The sequence below is a fragment of the Chelonoidis abingdonii genome, chromosome 7, assembly GCF_003597395.2.
Source record: "Chelonoidis abingdonii isolate Lonesome George chromosome 7, CheloAbing_2.0, whole genome shotgun sequence".
Lineage (NCBI taxonomy): Eukaryota > Metazoa > Chordata > Testudines > Testudinidae > Chelonoidis > Chelonoidis abingdonii.
Window position 1 is genome coordinate 36,011,132 of NC_133775.1, and position 22,159 is coordinate 36,033,290.

General features: G+C 41.5%; 1 protein-coding gene across 5 annotated transcripts in view; it reads left to right on the plus strand.

The window, feature by feature from the left end:
* The window catches only part of SLC44A3 (solute carrier family 44 member 3), a 167,065-nt gene that overhangs the window by 103,199 nt on the left and 41,707 nt on the right, over positions 1-22,159 (plus strand). For 4 of the 5 annotated variants that reach the window (XM_032777864.2, XM_032777865.2, XM_075067800.1 and 1 more), the window contains 7 exons: positions 1,990-2,132; positions 2,564-2,700; positions 9,981-10,074; positions 13,060-13,229; positions 15,770-15,859; positions 16,522-16,646; positions 17,969-18,155. In XM_032777864.2, coding sequence (XP_032633755.2) covers positions 1,990-2,132; positions 2,564-2,700; positions 9,981-10,074; positions 13,060-13,229; positions 15,770-15,859; positions 16,522-16,646; positions 17,969-18,155 — 946 coding nt within the window. The remainder of the gene's footprint in view (positions 1-1,989; positions 2,133-2,563; positions 2,701-9,980; positions 10,075-13,059; positions 13,230-15,769; positions 15,860-16,521; positions 16,647-17,968; positions 18,156-22,159) is intronic. The other variant, XM_032777869.2, reaches the window with a different exon arrangement.

A 22,159-nucleotide genomic window follows, 5' to 3' on the forward strand; every position in this document is an offset into this window, starting at 1 on the left:
TCTAGGAGTATGTGCAGCGAAAGTTGTAGCTCAGGGAGGAGATAGCAAAGGGCTTTGTGTGGACAGGGGTGTAGCTCAGGGTACGGGAAGGGGGTAGCTAGGAGCTGTGTGCAGTGAGGAGTATAGCTCGGTGCAGGGGGGTTAGCTACAGGCTGTGTGCAGTAAAGTGTAACTTGGTGCAGGGAGGGGGTAGCTAGGAGCTGTGTGCAGTGAGGGGTGTAGCTTTGGATACAAGAAGAGGAGTAGCTAGGAGCTGTGTGTGGGCAGGGGTATCGATCTGGGTACAAGGAGAGTGGGAGCTAAGGGCTTTGTGTGGGCAGGGGTGTAGCTCTGGGTACAGGGAGAGAGGTAGCTAGGAGCTGTGTATAGTGAGGGGTGTAGCTCAGGTGCAAGGGGGTTAGCTAGGGGCTTTGTGTGTACAGTGATGTGTAACTCAGGATGCAGGGTGGGGGTAGTTAGGGGCTGTGTGCAGGCAGTGGGGTAGCTCAGGTTGCAGGGACGGGGTAGCTGGGGCTGTGTGCTGGCAGGGGGTAGCTCAGGCTGCAGGAAGATGGGTAGTTAGGGGCTGTGTGGGGGGAGGGGGGTAGCTCAGGGTGCAGGGACGGGGTAGCTAGGGGCTGTGTGCAGACAGGGGGGTAGCTCAGGGTGCAGGGAGGGCTCCCCTCCTGTGGTTGCTGCTCCCTGAGGGCTTTGCTGGCCCCAGAGCTGGGTTCATCCACTGGGACAGCTCTTACTGGCTGCGCAAGCAGTCAAAGTAGGCTGGGAGCTGAGGAGCAGCTGCAGCCCCAGGCACTAGCAGCAGCAGAAAGAGAATAGGAGAGTGTCAGAGTTTTCCACTGCATGGGACCAGCCAAAGAAGCAACCGCCTCTGACCTGGCCAGGGAGCAGAGCCTTGAATGAGGGGAGAAGTAGTGTGGGGGAGTATGGAGCTGCCCATGGGAGTACCTGGCACTTCAGTTTGGGTGGGCCAATGCCTCCTAAGCTGCCTTAACTCCACCCGTGGGCTTGGGGCTTGTGGACTCCCCCCCGGTTGAGAACTGCTGATATAAATCACTAGATTCCGAACACCTAAGTACAAATCTGATTATTCATATGATTAAAGTAATGAATGTACTTAATTGCTTGCAGGATGAGGCTCAGTTCTGCACAGACTAATTACATATAAAACCCCCCCAAAACTACTTAAAAGAATATTTAAGTTGAAAGTCAAGTGCTCAAAATTTAGGAAATGCCATAAGTAAGGTTGCCTGTGCAACCTTAATTTGGTGTTTTTATGCATATGTATTATGCTGCAGTCTTTAATTACATGATCACATATTACTTTTTTTTGTGTTGGAGCTCAGCCTCCTTCAGCGAATGGCTAGTTAATCAATATTTCTTTTTTTATCCTTCTCCTTCAAGAGCACAGTATTTTCATTTTTACATCACTTTATATATTCAGGCATAGCTCTAATTGACTTCAGTTGCTGCTGTGAGTGCTCAGAGCTTGTGCAAATCTGGCCACAGGTGTCCCTCATTGGGCACCCAGAAAATGAGGAATACACAATTACTGAACACCTGTGAAAAGTTTGATGGACGTGACTTATGCAGCATTATATAGGAACTCTGTTTCTGGCAGGGTTAGAATGCAGGATGTTCAGCCTCTTTAAACACGACTATTTTTTCTGTTCCTGTACTTCCCTGCCTCATTAACTACACACCTTCCAAGTTCTGTAACAAATGTGGAAGGGTCCTAAAGACAACATACTCTAGAGCCTAAGTGGTTCAAAGTCCTTGCTCTGGCCTTCTAGGCAGTGGTGAATTTCACTCTGAAATATTCATTACAGTGTAAACAATGTTTTTGAAAATTTTGTCTGGTTTTTCGAGCACTGGACAAAAATTATGTAGGTTAAACAAGGAATGTTCATTGAATGGAGGAGGGAAAAAAGCATAGTATTCTGTGTGTCGTGAATTCAAAAGAAAAAATAATATAATGTATATTTTTAATAGATGTTTATAACTGGCTATGCTGTAACAGCTGGAGCTGCAGAAAGACTTGTATTTGGGTATGACAGCTATGGAAATATATGTGGTAGGAAGAACACTTATATTCAAGGTGCACCTCTTTCTGGACAGGATATGACAAATAAAAAGTAAGTATTTCAGATTTTTAAATGAATTAAACACTTGAGATTTGGTCACTTTGGTGCATATAGGCACTTTACTAAGAGATACATATAAGAGAGTGCAAGAATACTAAACAGAAGCAATTCCTGATCCTGCCTTTGGATTCACGTACCCCAGGAAACTCCACCAAGATGTAATGGTCTGCCCATATGGGTTGATTGCATATTTGGGGCTTGCAATCTGATTTAAGATGATGCAAAAATATGGTGTAAAATGTAGCCTGTGCTAGAATCACTTTTTAACTTTTAGCTTCAAAATCCACGTATTCCAATTTTGTGTGGAGAACACATTACCAGTTGTCATGTTTTGTAGTGTTTTTAAAGATAGTGAGCAGGTTCTAAATGATATGAAAAATAGAAAGCTTGCCTTAAAAGTGAATTCTCTCCCTCCTTCCTAGACATGTGTTCTTTTTGAATTCGTGCAGTCTGGAAATTAAAAACCTTAAAATCAATTCAATCGCCTTGTGTGTATCTAGCTGTCCTCAAGAGCAGCTTAACTCTCTGGAAGACATCCAGCTTTTTGCAAAGAACAATGGTATGTAGTAAAGAGTATGGATTCCTTAATCTGTGACTGGAAGAGTTATGCAGTTTTTAATTCTAGAAAATGTACTCCTGTTTGAAATGTGTTGCACTGGATGTTTACTTCTTTATCATTAATTTATTTGTTTAAGTCAATGGAAAGCATGTTCCAGTTCATGCTTATTTAAATGTTTTAGTTATCAGAAATTTTATGGATCTCTTGTGTGTATAAAACTGTTGTATGCAATTCTGTACAGGACTGGATTGTTCAGCAGAAAGGTGGCTATTGAGGACAAACTAGTTCAGATTGGAGAGGGAGTTAGTGAACGGATGCCTTTTGTATGCTTGAGAAATCTGCATTGACTTTAAATTGGATCCTTCAAATTCAATTAAAGCTATAGCAAAACACTATTATTCCATTGGCGAATCAGATCTGTGAGCCCTTTATATTTAATGAGTTTTGTTTTCAGAGCCAAAGTAAAATCATTTTGATTTTATTCTGATACTCTAAATAAGCATAGACAAGTAGCTATTGTGCAAAAGCAGTTACTACTTTTGCATTACTTTCCAACATTTAAATATAGTAAGCTAAAATTGATCCTTACCTCAGCTAAGACTCCATACTCAGGATACCAGAGAATTGAGACAAATTACTTGGCCTCTACCCAGTGTTATCCATGTATAGAATACAAAGCTGAATGTGGAAGTCTGAAATGCTCCTTGGAGAACCCCATGAGGCACAATTAAGAAACCATTTATATACTTATCCAGAGCATTTTGTAAAAAAGCCCAGGGTTTGAGTTCTCTGGGCACAAAGCAGGGAAGTTCTGATTCTAAATCTGGTTCTTTTTCTTTTTCAAACAATAAACTCCGTAAACCTGGCCAACACTGCTCTCTGAATAGGGTGTTTGGCATTGTGCAGGCAATAACTAGCACTATGAGAATTGTTCTTTTTGATTTTCTTGGATGGGAAGCATAGTATTTACAATGAGTTTATGTAATTTTGAGATAACTTGATTATTATTTGATGCTTTTTTATGTACATAAAGTCCTGCGTATCCCAGTGATGCTCCTTAAATAGTCTCAGTATAACTGAATTACATTACATGGAACTCCATCCACATTTAAAGAATTTGCATATCTGTCTTTAGAGAGCTGGCAATATTGCATTTTAATTGGTTTGAGTAGATCCAAGCATTGCTTTTTCACTAGCACTGTGATGTAGTGTTTTACCAGCAGAGGGCCTGAAGATACTGGACTGAGGCTGGATGATATTTTATTCCATTCTAAATCATTAAGGGCCCAGTCATGCTTCAGTTTACATTAATAAGGTTTTTGCCATTTTCTTAGTGGGAGCAAACAAGACTCTAAATACCTAAATATGGGGGTATTTGTGTGCCTCCAGTCTGGAGGATTGGTGATAGATGATGACAATGAAATGCAGAAGATAAGGCAGAATTAAAGCTGTGCTCGTTTCCCTTAATAAATTCACATAGCTTTGGAATCTAAATTTTAAAGATTCAGTATTAATGAAAATGAGAATTAGAGCCAAATTCAGAGGTGACTCAAGAGGGAGCTGAAGTTGATGTACTGTTATTCGACCATCTTCCCAACCCTCCAACATGTATATTGCTCCAACTTAAATTCTCCTAAGGCTCCCTTAGACTTACATGTAGTAATGTATAATTTACATTTCCACTTAGTATGACCAACGGAGTCTAAGGAAATGTAAATGGGTGAAACATGTACACCAAAGAGAAGTGTGTAACAAGAAAAAAAGCCTCCTCCCCTTCTTGAACATACACATCGATACACCATCTTCTGTCTCTATAGCATTTAATTTACACCAATGTAGTCTCCATTACATTGTTTTACACATCAGCAGCTGCACGGTGATGATGCTTGTCACCTGGATCTTCAGGATGACTGTGACAATTGTAGTTTTTACTAATGGGTCTTCGTGTGACTCCGTGGACCAGTTTGGGAAGAACATTTACCATGCTGGCCACAGAGCTATTTGCCTGGTTGTACTGATTGAGCTGCACCTTGTTTCTGCGCCTGGGACTGTGCTTCCAGTTGCTTAGCATGATTCCTCTCAAAGTCGAGGACACATTGCCTTATGGCGTGGTACCATATAATATGATTTAAGGTTGAGATTCTGTCAGATATTTTTAGTAAAAGTCAGGGACGAATGCAGGCAATAAAGAGAAATTCACAGAAGCCCACAACTTTTACTAAAAATACCTTGGGTGGGGCAGACTAACAGTAGAAGCGCTGCCAGGAGGGCTGTTGGGGGCCACTGCTCTAGCAGCCTGGGGTTTGGCTGCTGCTCTGGCAGCCCTGGGGGTGACTCCGGCAGCTGCTCCAGCCGTCACTGCTCCTGTGGCAGGGGCTGACCCAACCCCTGTTCTCCTCCCCCCTTGACTTCGGCTGCTCCAGCCCTGGGGCCATTTCTTCAGTCCTGCCACTGTGGAAGTCTTGGAGGTTCTGGAAAGTCACAGAATTGTACCTTTAAAAATGCTCAATCACCAGTTGCTCAAAATTCAACTCAAAATGTTCATTTTGTGCAGATTTTGTTTCAGGATGTCTTTTGAAGCATTTCGTCTGCCCTCCACGCTTAAGATTGCTGGAGCTTAATTTGGAATGTAAGACTTGTTTTGATAGATGGGTCTCAGGCATACAAATTAAATCGCCGGTCCATCTCCATTGAGCACTGATCAAATGAGCCTTGATGCCAACTGAACCAGCTTTTGCCAGGACTTCAGTGTTGGAAATCCGGTCTTACCATTTGTTGCCCAGCGATCATTGTAGGTGTCACAAATAGAAACTGTCAAGATTTTTAATGTACCATTGTTAACAGGTCCATGTTTTGCACCTGTAGAACAATATCGTGAGGACAACAGCATTATGGACTTCGATTTTTTTTGTCTGTAGGTATATTCCATGTTGCTTCCAGATTCAGTGATAGAAGTGACCATATACAGTACTGGCTTTCTTAATTCATGCATTCACATTGTGGTCAGTTGTCACTTGGTTGTCAACATGCTGCTGAGATAAGTAAACTGTTTGACGGCTTGGAGCCTCATACCTTCCAAGCCTATTGATGGGTCTTAGTTAGGCTATGGAGGAGCTGGCTGGTACATAAGCTGGGTTTTCATTGGGCTGATGGTGAAGCCAAAGTTATGAGCTGCCTCAGCAAAACAATTTGTAAGATCTTTTACTGCAGCTTCAGAGTGTGCCATCAAAACCCAGTCATCAGTGTAGAGCAATTCTTGGATCAATGTGTCTTTCGCTTTGTTGTTTGCATGTAGATGGGAAGGATTGAAGAGCTTACAGTGTAAAGCTCATAGAGATGCCGCTTGAAGAGTCACAAAAGGCTTCTTCTAGCATTGCAGCAAAGAATACAACAAAATGACTGGGAGCTAGGAGAAATACTTGCTTCACCACATTTGTGATTAGAAATGAGTCTGTTTAGATCACCATCACTGCTAACTAAGGCTATGTTTTAATCACGGGTATTTTGAGTAAAAGTCATGGACAGGTCACAGGCAGTAAAATTCATGGGCAGTGACCTGTCCATGTCTTGTACTATATGCCCCTGACTAAATGCGGGGGGGCGGGGAAGGGCAGGATGACGACAGGGGGTACTGTGGGGGGGGACAACCTGGGGGGGCACCACGGATGCTTGGGGGAGGCAGCCCAGGACCCCACTAGTGCTGGGGGGAGGGGTTTGTAGGGCTGGCAGGCTCCCTACCCAGCTCCTCGCGGATCTCTGGAAGTGGTGACGTCCCTCCCTGCCTCTCAGCTGCACACATTGCCCCCGCCCCAAGCGCTGGCTCCACAGCTCCCATTGGCCAGGAACCTCACGTGAAGCTGGCCAAACCCTCCTCTCCCTGCGCAGAGCTGGCTGAATTCCCTCTCCCTCCCCTCCCCTCCGTGCAGAGCTGACCTGAGCCCTCTTTCCCTTCCGCCCCCTCCCCCTGCGTGGAACTGGCCAAACCCCCTTCCTGGGGGAGGGGAAGGGAGCTGACCCAACCCTGAATGCTGCTCCGGTGGGCTGAGGGCCAGTGCTCCAGCAGGTCCAGGCCAGTCAGCTGTTGGGTAGCTCCAGGAGCTGACCGCCAGCTGGCTCTTTGCGGAGCTGCTGTTCTGGGACTAGCTGGTGCTCCAGCAGTCCCAGAGCTTATCGTGGCTGCTGTTCCTTCGAACTCAGGGCTGGCCACTGGCCAGCTGTTCTGGGGTCTGCTGCTCTGGCCCTGCTCCAGAAGAAGTCATGGAGGTCCCGGAAAGTCATGGAGTTCATGATCTTTACGACCTCGGTGACAGAATTGTATCCTTAGTCATGATATATTCCCCAAAGTTGGCGTATAATGTATCATCGTTAATGTTCTTGTCTGACTTATGTGTGGGCTGTGTACAAAGAGTTATAAATATGCGCTAGAAATATGTTCTTAAAATGTGTTTGGCAAGCAATGCATAAGCACAGTCTGCCTTAGAAAAAAGAATGTGTTATTTCCTTATTGGACCAGCCTGGTGGTCAGGCAGACAGTGAAGGTACATTTAAATGCAAGGTTTAAAAAAAAAAGTGTCAAATTAGCAAGTGGGGAAGGTAGCCTCTTGACAAGTGTTCTTAACCTCAAATGATAAGCAATTGAATCAACTGATTGTATACAATATTACTATATTCTAAAATTGTATCAAGTAAGGTTTTTTTATGAAAGCCAGTGACATTCTGATGATTAATATCATTGTGAAATGTATGTATTATGCTTTAAAGTCTGTGCTCAAACGCAGGGAGAAACAGGTTTTCTTCCAGACAGGAGGAAAGGCGGCTATCTACCTGTCTCCAATGTAAATTAAGCAGTGTGGAGTCAAAACAATGGAAGTGCTGTTTAAATACAAATTAACATGAGTATAGAAAATCCACAAGAAGGAAGGAGCAGCAGGAAGCCTTCTAGGCTCTTGAGACAGACACAATGAACTTTTGTGACGATATAAGGAGGGCAAAAAGATGTGAGTTGTCCATCACTTGAGGGATTCAAGGGGCGAGAGCTGGATCCTTTAGCCAAAGGGGTTGAAGTCTCTGGAAAATGAGTTTGGTGAGACACCTGCTTAAGCAAAGATTGTAACTTGCTTCTAAGACTAAAACAATTTTCAGCATATTTTTACTTTTTTTTTTTTTTTTTTTGGTAGCCTTTTGGGTCTTTATTCCTTATACTGGATCTCACTTAATCCTATGCCCTTTTTTAAATAAATTTGTTTAACTTTTACTATAAACCAGTTGAGGGCTGTGACTGAAACTAGTGTGTTTGTCAAACCCTAATTAAATTAGTGAGCTGCATTGTCTCTTTGAAGGAGCAAAGAACTTAAGTTCTGTGAAGTGTTCCAGGAGAGGGCTGCATGCTAGAGGGAGACATTTCTGGGGAACTTGGGAGTTGGGGTTCACTGTTTGTTACTTGTAGGGCAAGGTTTGGGCTGGCAAAGCCCTGAAGAGTTTGCTGGCAAGGCAGACAAGCTGGTGTGTCAGAGAGTTGTCATACAACTTAGCAGCAGCAAAATTCTCACTTGCTGAGTCAGAGAGATTAACACAGTAACTCAGTTCTGGGGCCCCCAGCAGATTGGCAGATGATTTTGGGGAAATTCAGGACTGGGAGGGTATTAAAGTTATTCTACAAATAGTAACTGGGCGGTGGGAGCCAGGGTGTGACCGGCATGTTTGTGTGCAGGCTGTTGGTGTCAAGGCTATGAACCACAGAAGCATAGTTTTGAAAGCACCCAGAGGTGCAGGGTAGGTGGTGACGCAACCCGTTACTGGTCTGGGTTGAACTCCAAAATGTCACACCCTCATCAGAGTTAATCACTGTCAGTGTGTAAGACCTGATCAGTGAAGCTATCATTCAACTCTGGGGCAGTCAGAGTTCCCAGTAGGTTGTTCGTACTGATGGATAGGCTGCCCAAACAAGAGACACGATTCCATCTGATTGCAAAGCCAACTCCTGTGTTGTGGGACTCATTTTGTGGGCGTCCCTTCCAGAAAAAAGTATACCTAGCATGCTCCTCAGCTAGTTGACCCTCTTCAGCAAGTCACATCTCTCTCAGAGCTGCAATGTGAATACAGTATCTTTCAAGCTCTTGAGCAACCCTGAAGCAGTCCACTGGGCAGGACCATTAGTTTGGTTTGGACAGTTAAGGGGTGTACGAACAGTCCACCTTACAACATTGAAACAAAGGAAATTTTTCAAGGCTTGTTTGAATTTTGACTGCATGATGGGATACCCTCCAGCGTCGATGGGCTGTTCACAATAAGCAATTTTCAGAAGAACTTTTCTAGCACCCTCCTTTGATTGAGATCAGCTGTGCTATTCCTGAGTAGAGCAGCTGAGACAATCAAGATGCTGCTGGACTATAGTATCACTCCAAGTCAATGCAGAGTCTTGACCTTCCCACATGCAGGTTCACAACTATGACTCCCAGTGATGTCCATCACCTCTCATTTTCACCATTCCCCTATCACTCTGGGACTTATTAAGATGTCAAAGTCTGTGCCAGAAATTGTGTAAGGTGGAGGAGCAGTTGCATACCAGCTCACATACTCTCTCGATCAACAAGACCGTTTCCAGCGGCAATGTAAATTGAGACAACTGAAGGACTTGCTGGTTGCATGTTTATTTTCAGAATGACCTTCTCTTAGATCAGTTGCCCAATTTCCCAGGTTAACAAGCTTGATCTGCCCAGCAAATGGGTATAAGTAAGTCTAATTTACACCATGTTACACATCATTTCTGAATTTGGCCCAAAGGGGAGGCTTCTCCAGGTATGAGAAATGAGAGAAAAGAAATTTAGTATAATCATCTGAGTTTAGAGAAATTTTGATTTTTCCAGTGTTTCAGTTAGCTGTACTTGTATCTTCTAAAAGAAGTTACAACAATGTAGTGATAAAAGTAGGAAAAACTGAAAACATTACTCTCTGTAGAGAACAGATAGGGGTTTGATCTTGATTCATGAAACTGTTATCTGGACTGTTTAAGATTTTAATCTGTCTCCTAAACATAAGTGTTTAGCATCATGGTTTTTTTTTTTTAATTTAAATACAGAATTATTGAGGAAAAACACTGTAGTTTTGCTAATTAATATTTATTATGCTGCAGAAAATCTTCAAAACAACGATTGATTTGAGCAGCCATGCAATTAAGTGCTATTTAAAGAGATTTTTAGTATTTTTAAGAAGTGTGTGTGCTGCCCAAAAACGGATGTGAACTAATAAGTTACCATTTGTGGCTTTTTTTATTCTCTTAGGTTCTTCCCTTTGTATTTACAACGTCAACATTTCCAGTTACACGCTAAATCCAAAGGCATCTGAGCTGTGTCCCACACTGCCAGTTTCACCAAGGTAAGAATTACTGTGTGCTTTACTGCACTGTTTGTTCGAGACAGCTTTTCAAAGACTGTTCTTTCCATTTTGTCTTTGACTTGATGCATAACAATCAGACTTATTTTACTTTAATATCTTTGATATTATATTTTTGAATTCTCATGTTTACATACACACGCACACACAATTCATACCCCTGTTCAGCAGAGATAGTTAAACATGTGCTCAAGTGAAGTCCCATTGCCTCCTGAAGGCACAGAACTGGACTCTTTTTATGCTTACCTACTCCGCTGCACAAAGGAAAGTGAAGAAAAGAGCATGAGAGACCTTTCAGAGGTGAAACGTTAAATGAATTGAAAAGAGGGCACCTCACACTTATTTCTTTGACAATCTGTATTTTCTCTCTGCAGTGTGAAATCCTTGAGAACAGTCTCTTTATGTATGTGATACTTCCTCATAAAAGCAAAACTGGTCGAATCAGTTTCCCTAATAATAGTCACCATTTACTTATTAATTAGGGAGGCGTACTGTGCTGATGGACTGCTGTCTCCTTTTAGACACACACGTGAGTTTGTCTGAGATCTAAAAACCTTCTTGCTGGCTTAGTGTAGCAGTGCCAAGACTAGAAGGATAATACATTTTAAGACAGGGCTAACAATGCCAAATAACATTATTTTTATATGTAAATATTTGACTGGCTTACCTGTTTTCTCAAGCTGATCAGTTCTAGTTTAATACACCCTTAACAATGCTGGAATATCTTAAACACCATGAAAAATTTGTGTGTATTAAAAATACCTATGTAACCCTTCTGCCCCTCTGAGTTGGCAGCAACAAGGACCGGGTTCGGTATCCAGGGGTTCCGTTTCAGTAACACAATGCATAACCGGCTCGAGCCCCCACCCAGTGACCTGGGACACTTACATACCACACCCTCCTGGGCGCCTCTAGGAGGCAATACTTCCCCTCTCGCAAGCACGGAGTCTGAGTGTAGCGAAATCTTTTTAATAAAGAAGAATCAATGCGCATCCCATTGAGAAACACCACAAACAGATTATAACACAAACCATAAACAAAAACCCACCCCCAAGTACATTTGGCAATGTCCTTTCCCCTTAGGTGCTTGAGTCAATCACTCCAAAGCCAACACCTAAAGTCTCTGGTCAATGCACCCCAGAATTCAAGATCTATCTGTAGAGTCCCTCCCCCCAGCTGGGTAAAAGGGTACCTTACGTGTCCAGGCCAAACTGTCTGCCTCTCGTGGTTCTGCTTCCGCCTTCTCCACGAACTGCTCCGCCTTACCAGCCGCTCCACTCTGCTCCTCCAGCCGTCCTCACCAACTGCTCCACTCCACCAGCTGCCCCGTGAGCTGCTCCAGTTGTCCCTGCAAACTCTTCGGCAGTGCTGCTCCACTGCCCGTGGGCCCCTCCACCCATCCCAGCTACTCGCTCTGCCACCGCTCCTTGTCCACCAGCTGTCCCATGGTCCGCTCCAGCCATCCCTACAAACTGCTCCACGCTGCCACGGCTGCAAGCTGCTCTGTTCTGCAGTATAGCTTCCGGCTCCCCCACTAGTTAGCACAGTACTCAGTGCTCCCAGCTCAGTAATTTCAGCTCTTTTGTGATTTCAGCTCTTAGTGATCTCAGCACATAGTAGGGGAGCCCCAGTGCTAGTGCACCATTAGTCCAAAGTGAGTTCAGCTCAGCAACTGCATCTAGGCTCTTAAGGGAATAAAAAAAAATCAACTCTGACATTCCACAGTGGAGAGAGGAGGGGTGGAATGGTGCTTCTGGCTCCACAAGGAGACTGCACCACCAGGCACAGATACCTGTCCCCAATCTCTATCAATTCACTGGGTTTTGGAACCCATGTCCCTTGTCTAGCAAGTGTCATTTAATTTATATTGAGACATTTCTGTTACAAAGCAGTCTCGTAGTTCCTCATTCACATAATCAGGTGGCAACACTTTATTTATCCTGCCCCAATAATGAAGAAATTGGGGATCCCAGAAATGTCAAAATAACCATTCCCAGGCTCCTTGCTGGCTCCTTGCTGGGTGTGCCTATGCAAATATTTGAGATTTCATATTCCGGACATTCTTTCCACACTTCCCATAATTCACCACCAGATGTCAGTGTACAGCTCATCCTGACTCTGCTTACACCTACAATAAATAATAATATTGATATAGCCTACAGCCATACTAACTTGTGCATTGATCCCATCCATTCTTGCAAATTAAGCAAGTCAAGCCCAGTTCATATTTGAATAGGAGCCCAAAACAGAGCAGAAACACTGTTGGTGTTTAGTAAATGGCACTCTTCCTGAGTCAGTAGTGAACCAATACCTCGCATGGAGGCACTATGCTGATAGAAGTGCTGTCTTTCAAGTGAAATATAACTGACCTGCTCACTATTCGTGGCCATGAAAGATCTTGTGTCTCTTTTCCTAAGAGTAGTGGTGTTAATCACAATGACCTGGGAAAATTCCAATTTGGCTGAATATGTTCTGCCTTCCTAATTCTCTCCTGCCGTTTTAATCAGATAGAGATACTCACTTTCCATTATAAACTGCTGTGCAGTGTTGCTGTGCATTGTTAAATTTTCTGTGCTATTTTATTCCAGAAGTGGCTACAGTTTAGTGGATAGGAAGAAATGATCTCCATATATTGGTTTAAGTTCTGGAAAGTGTTTTGAGACAACCTGAAATAGTTCAGGGGAACCCTAATGTTCAGTCTAAATATTCCAAATTCAGCATAAACTGCTTACTTTAATTTGGAACTGTTTCTTTATTTTGGTGGCAGTGTTAATATACTTAATTTTTACTAAAAAGGAAGAAAACATAATAGTACATATAAACAAAACAAGGGAACTTGATTGGGAGTTGCAGTTGTTTTGGGACTGCGGGATTGATCCCTGAATGTAACTGAAACCTTACTCTCCGGTAATCAATCTTTTTCTCCCACTTCTGTTTTTTTTTTTTTTTTTTTTTTTAATTTTCCAGCAAATCCTTCCCATTGTTTAATCGATGTGTTCCAGAAAACCCTGAGTGCTATTCGCAGTTTGCATCCATCTTGATAAATATGGTTAATGAAGTTGATGTTTTTCATCGTATTCTGAGTGGAATAATGGCAGGAAGAGATACTGTCATAGGATTGAGTGTCCTTGCACTAGGTAAAGTTATGAATAGAAGATGGATTTTAAAAAAAATTGTTAAAACAGAGTCTCATGTTTCAGATCTTTGTAGAGAGAATAATGCACTTTTTAAAAATATTGAATCTTGATATTTGCTGCATAGACAAGTTTGTTCTGTTAAGAGAGAGAACTGCTGTTTGCTTTCACAAGACATTTAGCAGACTAATAATGAAATTCAGATTTATAGAAACCAGACTGGAAACTTATTCTCTAGCACTTATTTGTTTTTTGTCTGACTCCATGAAAAACTTTAGGTGACAAAGTTATAAAATCAGAATTTATCCTAGCATGAGGTATGTTTTAATGATATTAAATGATACTAATGATAATGATACTATTTCCTCTTTTCTTGCCATTCTGAGGGGGCCATTGAGGTGTTAGAAACTAGTTTCTCCTTTGAGTGATTGAAGATCTGTATTTTCCTTGGGCGTGAATATGCTGGGCACATCAAAGCCAGAGAACCTTACCTAGCAGTACCTGTAGGGATGGCGCTGGTGCCTTCTGGCCATTAGCTCCTTCCCAGGCTGTTTAAGAGCACTCTGACCCTTCTCAGTTCCTTTACCAAACATTAAGAATTGAGACTTGGCTGCAGAGGGGATGGCGCGTGGGTCATGGAATACACTTCTGCACCTACATTTTGAAGAACAACACTTATCTGTACTGTGACTAACAGTCTTTTCTTCGAGTGACTGTAGACATGTGCTCCACTCAGGTGATTCACAAGTAGTTTAAGAAGGAAGTGGGGCTCAGAGTCTTCTCAAGACTGCCTTCGCAAAATTTGCATCTGATCTGCACTCAATTGTATTAACATAATGCGTGGTTAAAGTACTTTATGTATGGAAAACCAAGTAGAAGCCCTGCAAATGACCAGTGTCAAAATGCCACTGAGAAATGTGACCAATGCCACTGGGACCTAGTTATATAGCTCTTAAACTGTGTAGAGGTGAAGTCTGAGCTATCCCATAAGCTGTTGTAATACAGGATGTTACCCACCTGGAAATCAGCTGCACGGAGACCAATAAACCCTTCATGCAGTCTGCAAAGGAAACAAAAAGATGAAGTGATGAACGGAATGGTTTAGTTTCCTTCCAAGTAAAATGCCAAACCTTGTGTCTCATCCAAGAAATGAAAACGCTGTTTGTCAAAACTTGAATGAGGTTTGGGAAAAATTACAAGTGAGTACTGTCTGAGTAAGATGAAATTGTGACACGACCTTTAGACAAAAACTTAAGATGTGGCGCCAAAGCGACCTTGTCTTTGAAAAACTGGTTATTCTAGGTATACGCCATAAGGGCCTGCAGGTCACTAACTCAGCTCACAGATGTTATGGCCACAAATAACTCGTTCTCTGTCTCTACTATAACAAAAGACAAAGTTGCCAAGGGCTCAAATGGAGGACTCATGAGGGCATCCAACACAGTGCTAAGGTCCCATTGAGGAATCACTTCCTGCACTGGTGGGAAGAGACAAGGGATTCTTTCAGAAATCTGACTACCATGGAGTTTGAGAAGACTTTGATTTGCCTTGGATGGAGGATGAAATGCCAGAATCACTGCCAGGTGGACCCTCCGCAAACAGAGATGGACCACAGGACTGAAGGTGCAACAATTACTCCAGAATGTCCTGAATGCAGGATTGTATTGGAGGAATCCTGCAGCCTAGGAACCAAATTGAAGAACGTTTCTGTTTAGCCAGATAGGCGGCCCTTAGTGTAGAACCTGTCAAACAGCTTCAGAACAGCACTTCTGTTCCGTGTCTATCCATGCAGCATCCATGCTGTCAGGTGCAGGCTGTTCAGTGCTGGATGTGAAATCTGACTGATACTGAATCAGTAGATTGGGACCACAGGGATGAAAAGAGAAACTGAGGAGATCACCCTTATGCTAGCACCACCCCATCAGTGTACTGCTAGCCAAAAGTTCTCCGGCTTTGGTGTGATCAGCATGGACCTCTGAGTGAGTGGAATATAAATGTGCATTCTCACCCTGAAGAGCAATAGCTACAGTACAGGAAGATAACCGTCTTACTCATGTAAACTGAAAATGTTTTATATGCTTATAAATATTAAAGTAATTAAGCTAGTTATTAATAGGTAACAGTAATTTTACATTTTCAATATTAAAAATCAGTTTGATAGCTTTGATTTCACGTTTCGTGAGTTGAAATTAACAAAAACTAGCTTCAGGATGAAAGAACAGAGGGTAAATCCATCCTAGAGAGAATGGACTTCAGAAGTCAAGGGTTATACCAGTAAAGAATTTACCTTAAGAACCTGACTATTCTACATAATTACTAATTCTGATCATTTTAGGCTCTGATTTTGAAACATTTCTGGTCAAAACAGAATCTCTTCAGTTTTAAGGCCTATTGGTCTCTGCTTTTGAGATCGGTGTTTACAAATAAAAAATCAGGACTGTAGAAAAACCTAAATTTTCCATGTAAAATAATTAGTTTGATTAAATAGATCATAACTTCAGATGACTGTTAACTCTTTCTATATTTTTTTTTCAATTTTCCAGCCTTCTCTTTAATAATGGTTTTAACCTTCAGATTCATCACCACACTTCTGGTCCATATTTTCATTACACTAGTTGTGTTTGGATTGTTATGTAAGTATATTTATTTATAATGGATGTTTAAGTAACACATTGTTTCACCGAATTGAAGGAAAAACATAAAGGAATAAACAGCAAACCTGTTTTTCCTTGGCTATCCTTCAGTAAGCTAAATTGGGTCCCAATCCTGCAGTCAGATCTATGCTGGATCCTTTCTCTGTGGATGAAAAGGTCTGGCTGTGCAGGTCTAGCTGTAGGATCAGAGTGTTGAGAGGTATGTTTTGTTTTAATTATTTATAGATGTCTGCAGATTGAATTTCTTTTGACAAATGATTTGTCTATGAGCAGTGTTAATGTTTCCAACAGTTTAAATAGAGAATTGAACAATGCATCCTTTATAAAGAGAACTATTAAGAATGATCAAAGCCTGAAATGTGAGCTATCTTATAAGTTATGTTTATCTCCTTCAAGGCTGTGAGAAAACCAGACTTAATGTTGGCTTTGACCTCAAAATAGCAAACTAGCCACACAGTTTTATTCTGCGAGCACAGATATGTGTATTTACTCCTAATGTTTCTCATTCTGTGCTACACTACTCCATTCTTCAGTTAATCTGTAATGCAAGAGAAGGTAACAGAGCTATAACATGTACACATTAGCTTGCCAGTCACTTGTGAAGCACTGTCTGCACCTTCATGGATTTGTGTTTGTTCTAGTCGTCTCAGGTGTTTTGTGGTGGCTGTACTATGACTACACTAACGACCCAAGGATAGAACTGGAAACTGAAAAAGAAAATGTAAAATTTGTACTTGGATTTGCTATCATATCTACCATCATCACGGTGAGAAATTTTACAGAATGATCATTAGGGAGTTTAATGTTAGAGATGGTAATCTGAAACCTTGAAATGAAACTATATTGCAGCAATGTGAGTGCACATACTCCCTCCTTTATTTACACTTGACTTTGAAAAGGAGAATCTCCATTGTAGAGGGTAACTGAGGCTGTGTGGTGGTGATTCAACCATGACATGGTCAGTTTATCTCTCTGTGGATTGCACTTTAGTGCATTTTGCTTTCCATTTGCAGCCAAATAAGATCTGCTTATAATTATTGAATCCTTTTCTTACATTTTATGGGGACATTCAGCTGTATTCACTTGTAGAGTCTGTACGAGGCTCTCGACAAACTTAAACCCTGTGCTAGGGGTATAGGATGATGCCAGCAGAGCAGCTGTGCTGGATGACTTTTGCCCTGGGCACACTGCTGAGGTGTGGGTCTATAGGCCATCCTCAGTTAAGCTAATGATGAGGTTGAGTGAGCAGAGAGACACTGGATCCGTGGAAATGTGAATCCTGTGGGCCCAACATACCTTGTACATGGCACAAAGGGGCAACAGCCATTGCAGAGGGGTGAAAGGTCAGTACTGCAGTTTAGTTTGCTGTCCAGAAGCTGTAGTGCTGAATTTTTGCCTTCCTATCATCCACCTCCTGTTCACCACACAACCTGATTACTATGGCTTTATGCCGTTGAAATGAATGTTTCACCTTATTTAGCATCGTAGCCCAATATGAATGTGTGAACAGGTCATGTATTGTTGGGAAATGAATCAGTTACATTAATATTTTTTTAAAAGAAAATGTGGTTGTCCACAATGGACAGTCTGTATTGTGTTAAAATAACTAATATAATTGTGATACACACTAGAGATTGCTTGCATATTCTCTGTACATTATCAAACGGTGGACTCTGCACCTCTTCTCTTCCTAAATAAAAGAATAAGAAAAGATTTCTTTGGATGCAGATTTGTTCAGGTGCAATGCATTTGCCATTTGTAGAATTGTAAATACATCATCTGCTCCCAGTGGCTCTTCTGAGAGCATCTGGCATCTTTGTAGAGCAGGCTAGAAAAATGATGAAGCAGCTTCTGTTGTGAATATTTGTTGTTTTGTAGTTTCCAGTGTGCTGTGTCTTTTAGATGATGACTGCAGTTCAGTGTTAAAGATTTAGTGTATAATAGTTTTATGAAAAGACATGTTCTGCTGGAGTTCCTTTGTGAAATCGGTACCATGCTCCCCCTGCAAAATTTGACAACTTCTGATAATTTAAGAAAGAAATTCCTAGTTTACTATTTTTCTGATTTGTTTTTCATCTCTTTTAATAGATGGTTCTACTTTCCCTCATATTTGTACTAAGGAAGAGTATTCAGCTGACTGTACAGCTCTTTTGGGTTGCTAATAAAATAATTAGCAGGGTCCCTTCCCTACTGTTCCAGCCACTATGGACCTTTTTGATTCTCATTTTCTTCTGGGTGTTCTGGGTTGCTGTGCTACTTAGCTTAGGAACTGCAGGTAAGTAGTTGTATTTTATCATGGTCATGGGTGTACGCTATCTTGTTTTAAAATTTGGTCTTTAAAATCAGAACCCATTGGTGTTAGTGTACAAGGTGTAATATATGTTGTAATATATCTGTGTTATGATCTTGTTTTCTGTTTACTTCACCTTTGCATTTCTAGCAGTACTGCAAAAGTAGCTACTGTTTTATGAGGCAACGATAATACAGCATGTACATTTGTGCACTCTCACAGAGACTTTACTTTTGTTCTTTCTTTTTAGTTCTCATAATATAAAATGTCATTCCAGATCCAAACTATGTAGTTGCTTTTTGTAAATGGAGAGTATAACAGAAAGGGGGAGTGCTTTGATTTAGTACAGCGGTTGTGAAATTAATGCGTTTCTACTATGGGAACAACAGGAAAGAGATGTAAAATTATTCTGAATATCTCTTCCCAGCATTTGATGGAAAGCTCTGCAGGTTTGTGGAGAGATTCTCTCTTTCTTCCTCTTCCATCCTCAACTATTAAGGTATTTCAGAAGCACTTGCTTGAAGCATTTGTCTGACGGGTGACTTGCTGCTTCTTCAAAGTTGTTAGGCACAGTGGCACCAAATTTTCAGCCCCCGTAGCCTCTTCATGAATCTTTCCTGCCTAACTGAACATCAGTTCTTGTGGAACAGATTTACTTTGCTTTGAGATGTCATGGATGCTTCTTCAAAGCACTCTTATTAGCCTGTAATTTTCGCCCCTGATTGGTCATGTTGCCTGGGAATGCCAGATGCTGCACTATGTGGTTGTTACTGAAAAGGACGCACACCTTTCAGAATCACGAACTGTCAGTGCAATGGTATAGTTCAGGAGGCCATTGGAGCTTTAGTTAGTGGATTGCTTTCATCTGGTTAAGGCCTTTTATTAATCTGGATAAAGGTTATGCCTTAAAGCTGTATGGGTATAACTGCTCATTTTTAGGTAGTATAGGAGTGCTTTTCATGTAGTTTTTGAACAGCTCTATTTGGTCAGAGGTAAGATCTAAGTACAAGGTATTAGTCACATAAACTACAGTAACTATAGTAAAGCTGGTAGCAGTTAGGTGGAATGAATCTGAATGAGCTAAATTGGAAACACTAATTTTCAGGAATGCTGGCTAGAGGAAACAACACAGACATTCTTCATTTAAGCAGAGCTGACTATAAGAGAGTGCACAAAGACCCAAAGGAATCTTCACTGTAATTCTCCAATGCAACAAAACAGTGTATGTGAAGTTTGTCCTTATTAAATCTAAATTCGGAAAATGCCAAGTGAGCCCAACGTGTTCAAAAAGGTTATTAGTCTCTTAGGGATACAAAAGAGAGTTAGATGTTATAAATATTTTGGGTAGTGTAACAGAATCAATTTGAAGAGAAGCACAAGATGATATAGTTGAGTGTTTCCTGAGTATTGCTGTATACTTCATTAGGAGTTTTTCAGTCCTGTGCCTGGGTTGTTTTTAGCAGATGTGTCAATAGTTGTAATTTTCTGCCATTTAGTAAGTTAAGGTATGAATATTTATAGTGAGAATGTGCATGTTACTTAAAACAAAACAAACTAAAGTGAGAATATGAGTGTTAAAGGAGGTGTTAGAGTAGATACAGAAATATCAACCCATGTGTTCGTTTTCCTTATTGCAAGTGAGCTTTTATGAGCTTTAATTCTGCCTCTAATCAGGTTATGGTATTAGCGTACATCAAAGTTAAACAGTGGCTTTTGTTAATAATTCAAGTGATACTTGTTTGTTATTACCAGTTGAGTAAAAGAAGACTGTAGTAACACCCATAATCCACTAGATGCCATTAATGTAGTTTGAAAAACTTTCTGTTGAGTAACTCATTTTCATTCTTCTTCAAGTGCTTGCTCATGTCAATTCCATTCTAGGTGTGTGCGTGCCCACGTGCGGGTCTTTGGAGATTTTTACCTTAGCAGTATCTGTAGAGTCGGCAGTGTCGCCCCTTGAATGCCATGCACATGCACGGGTATATCAGCTACTGCCAACTCTAAGCCCTCTCAGTTCCTTCTTACCGCCCATGGTGATTAGTCAGAGCGCCTTTCCTTGCATTGCAAGGGCTAGCTGTTTTTTCCTCTACTGACTTCGAGCTTAGGGCCTTGTAAATAGTTTGTTTATAGTAGTTAGTGTTAAGTAGTTGTTAAGTGTAGTTAATAGTTAGCAGTTAAGGTCGCACTGGATACTTTGTCCCAGGCGATGCATGCCCCGTCTCCTAAGTAAATAGATCATAACAGTCATCTGAAGTTGACTCTTTTTATATATATATAATATTTAATTTTCCAGCCTTCTCTCTTAATAATGGTTTTAACCTTCAGATTCATCACCATACTTCTGGTCCATATTTTCATTACACTATATGGTCTTCTACAAAGATAGAGTCCAGATGCTGCCGCACCCGGCATTCCTGCCCAAGGTAGTTTCCATTTCATACAGGCCAGGATGTTTTCTTCCCTGTCTTCTTTCCGAAGCCCCATAAATCCGAAGAGGAGCACAGGTTACATGCCCTGGACGTACGGAGGGTGCTGGCCTTCTATATCAATAGGACACGGCCATTCTGTAAGCCAACGCAGCTGTTCGTGGTGGTGGCAGACAGGATGTCTGTGCCTGTGTCTGCTCAAAGGATTTCGTCCTGAATTACAGCCTGTATCGCTGATACTGCTATGAGCTGGTGAGTGTGCCTCCATCGGCAGTAGTCAAAGCGCACTCAACTCAAGGCAAGCATCATCTGCTGCCACTTTAGCCCAGGTGCCGATCCAGGTGATCTGTAGAGTTGCTACCTGGTCGTCTGTCCACACATTTACATCCTATTATGCGCTGACCGATAGGCCTGGGACGATGCTGCAGGGTGCAAGGCCATGAACTCCGAGCCCATCTCCATTGGCACTGCTTGTGAGTCACCTAGAGTGGAATCGACATGAGCAAGCACTAGAAGATGAAAAACAGTTACCTACCTTTCGTAACTGCCATTCTTCGAGATGTGTTGCTCGTGTCCATTTCATTACCTGCCCTCCTGCCCCTCTGTTGGAGTTGTCAGCAAGAAGGAACTCGGAGGGCATAGTGATAGCGGTGCCTGATGTACTGATGCATGTGTGTAGCCCCCAAGGGGGCGCCACTGCTGACCCTACAGGTACTGTGAAGGCAAAAATCTACGACACTGCACGTAGGTGTGCATACACCTAGAATGGAATGGACATGAACAACACATCTCAAAGGACAACAGTTATGAAAGGTAGGTAACTTTTTTCATCTTTTGTCATTGCTCGAACTGTCACAATTGTCATACTTCATTAAGATTAACATACGTGCAAAATTAATGTACTGTCATCAGAGGAGTTTTCGGAGTTCAAAGTGCTTTACAGAGAACAACTAAGCCTCTCAAAATCCTTTTTACATAGGAGGGTAGTCAGAATAAGGAATATAATAGTCATTCTGACTCCCAATCCCATGCTCTAACCATTAGGTAACAGTTCAGGTGTTTATATTTGAAAATCTTTAAGTCCTAAATGTCTAAATCCATATGATGCTCTGTAAGAACCAGTTTCTGACACTGTTACTCATATTGGCCCTAATTCAGAAGGGCACTTAGGCATGTGCTTAAGTCATTGGCTGGGTCAGGCTATGTAATAGTTCTTCACAGGGAGTATTGATTTAAATCACTAAGGGGAAAGCCTTGACTTAAATAATTGATTTGAATCAACTTTTCCATTTGTATTGTAGCTATTTTCTAAGGTGCATTCTCATTGGTTGATGTTACAATTACAATATGTTGACTTACAACTAACTGGAGCCTTTACACTAAATTTGGTAATATTTTTGCTACCTAGGAGGGTACACTATAACTGTATACATTTATGTAAGCAATTATATAGGTTAATATTTTCTGATTCTTATTAATTGTACATTTTTAGTATGTTAGAAAATTGTGAATATTTTTTATTTACTTAATAAATTTTTCTTCATAGTTTGCGTCAGGCTGCGT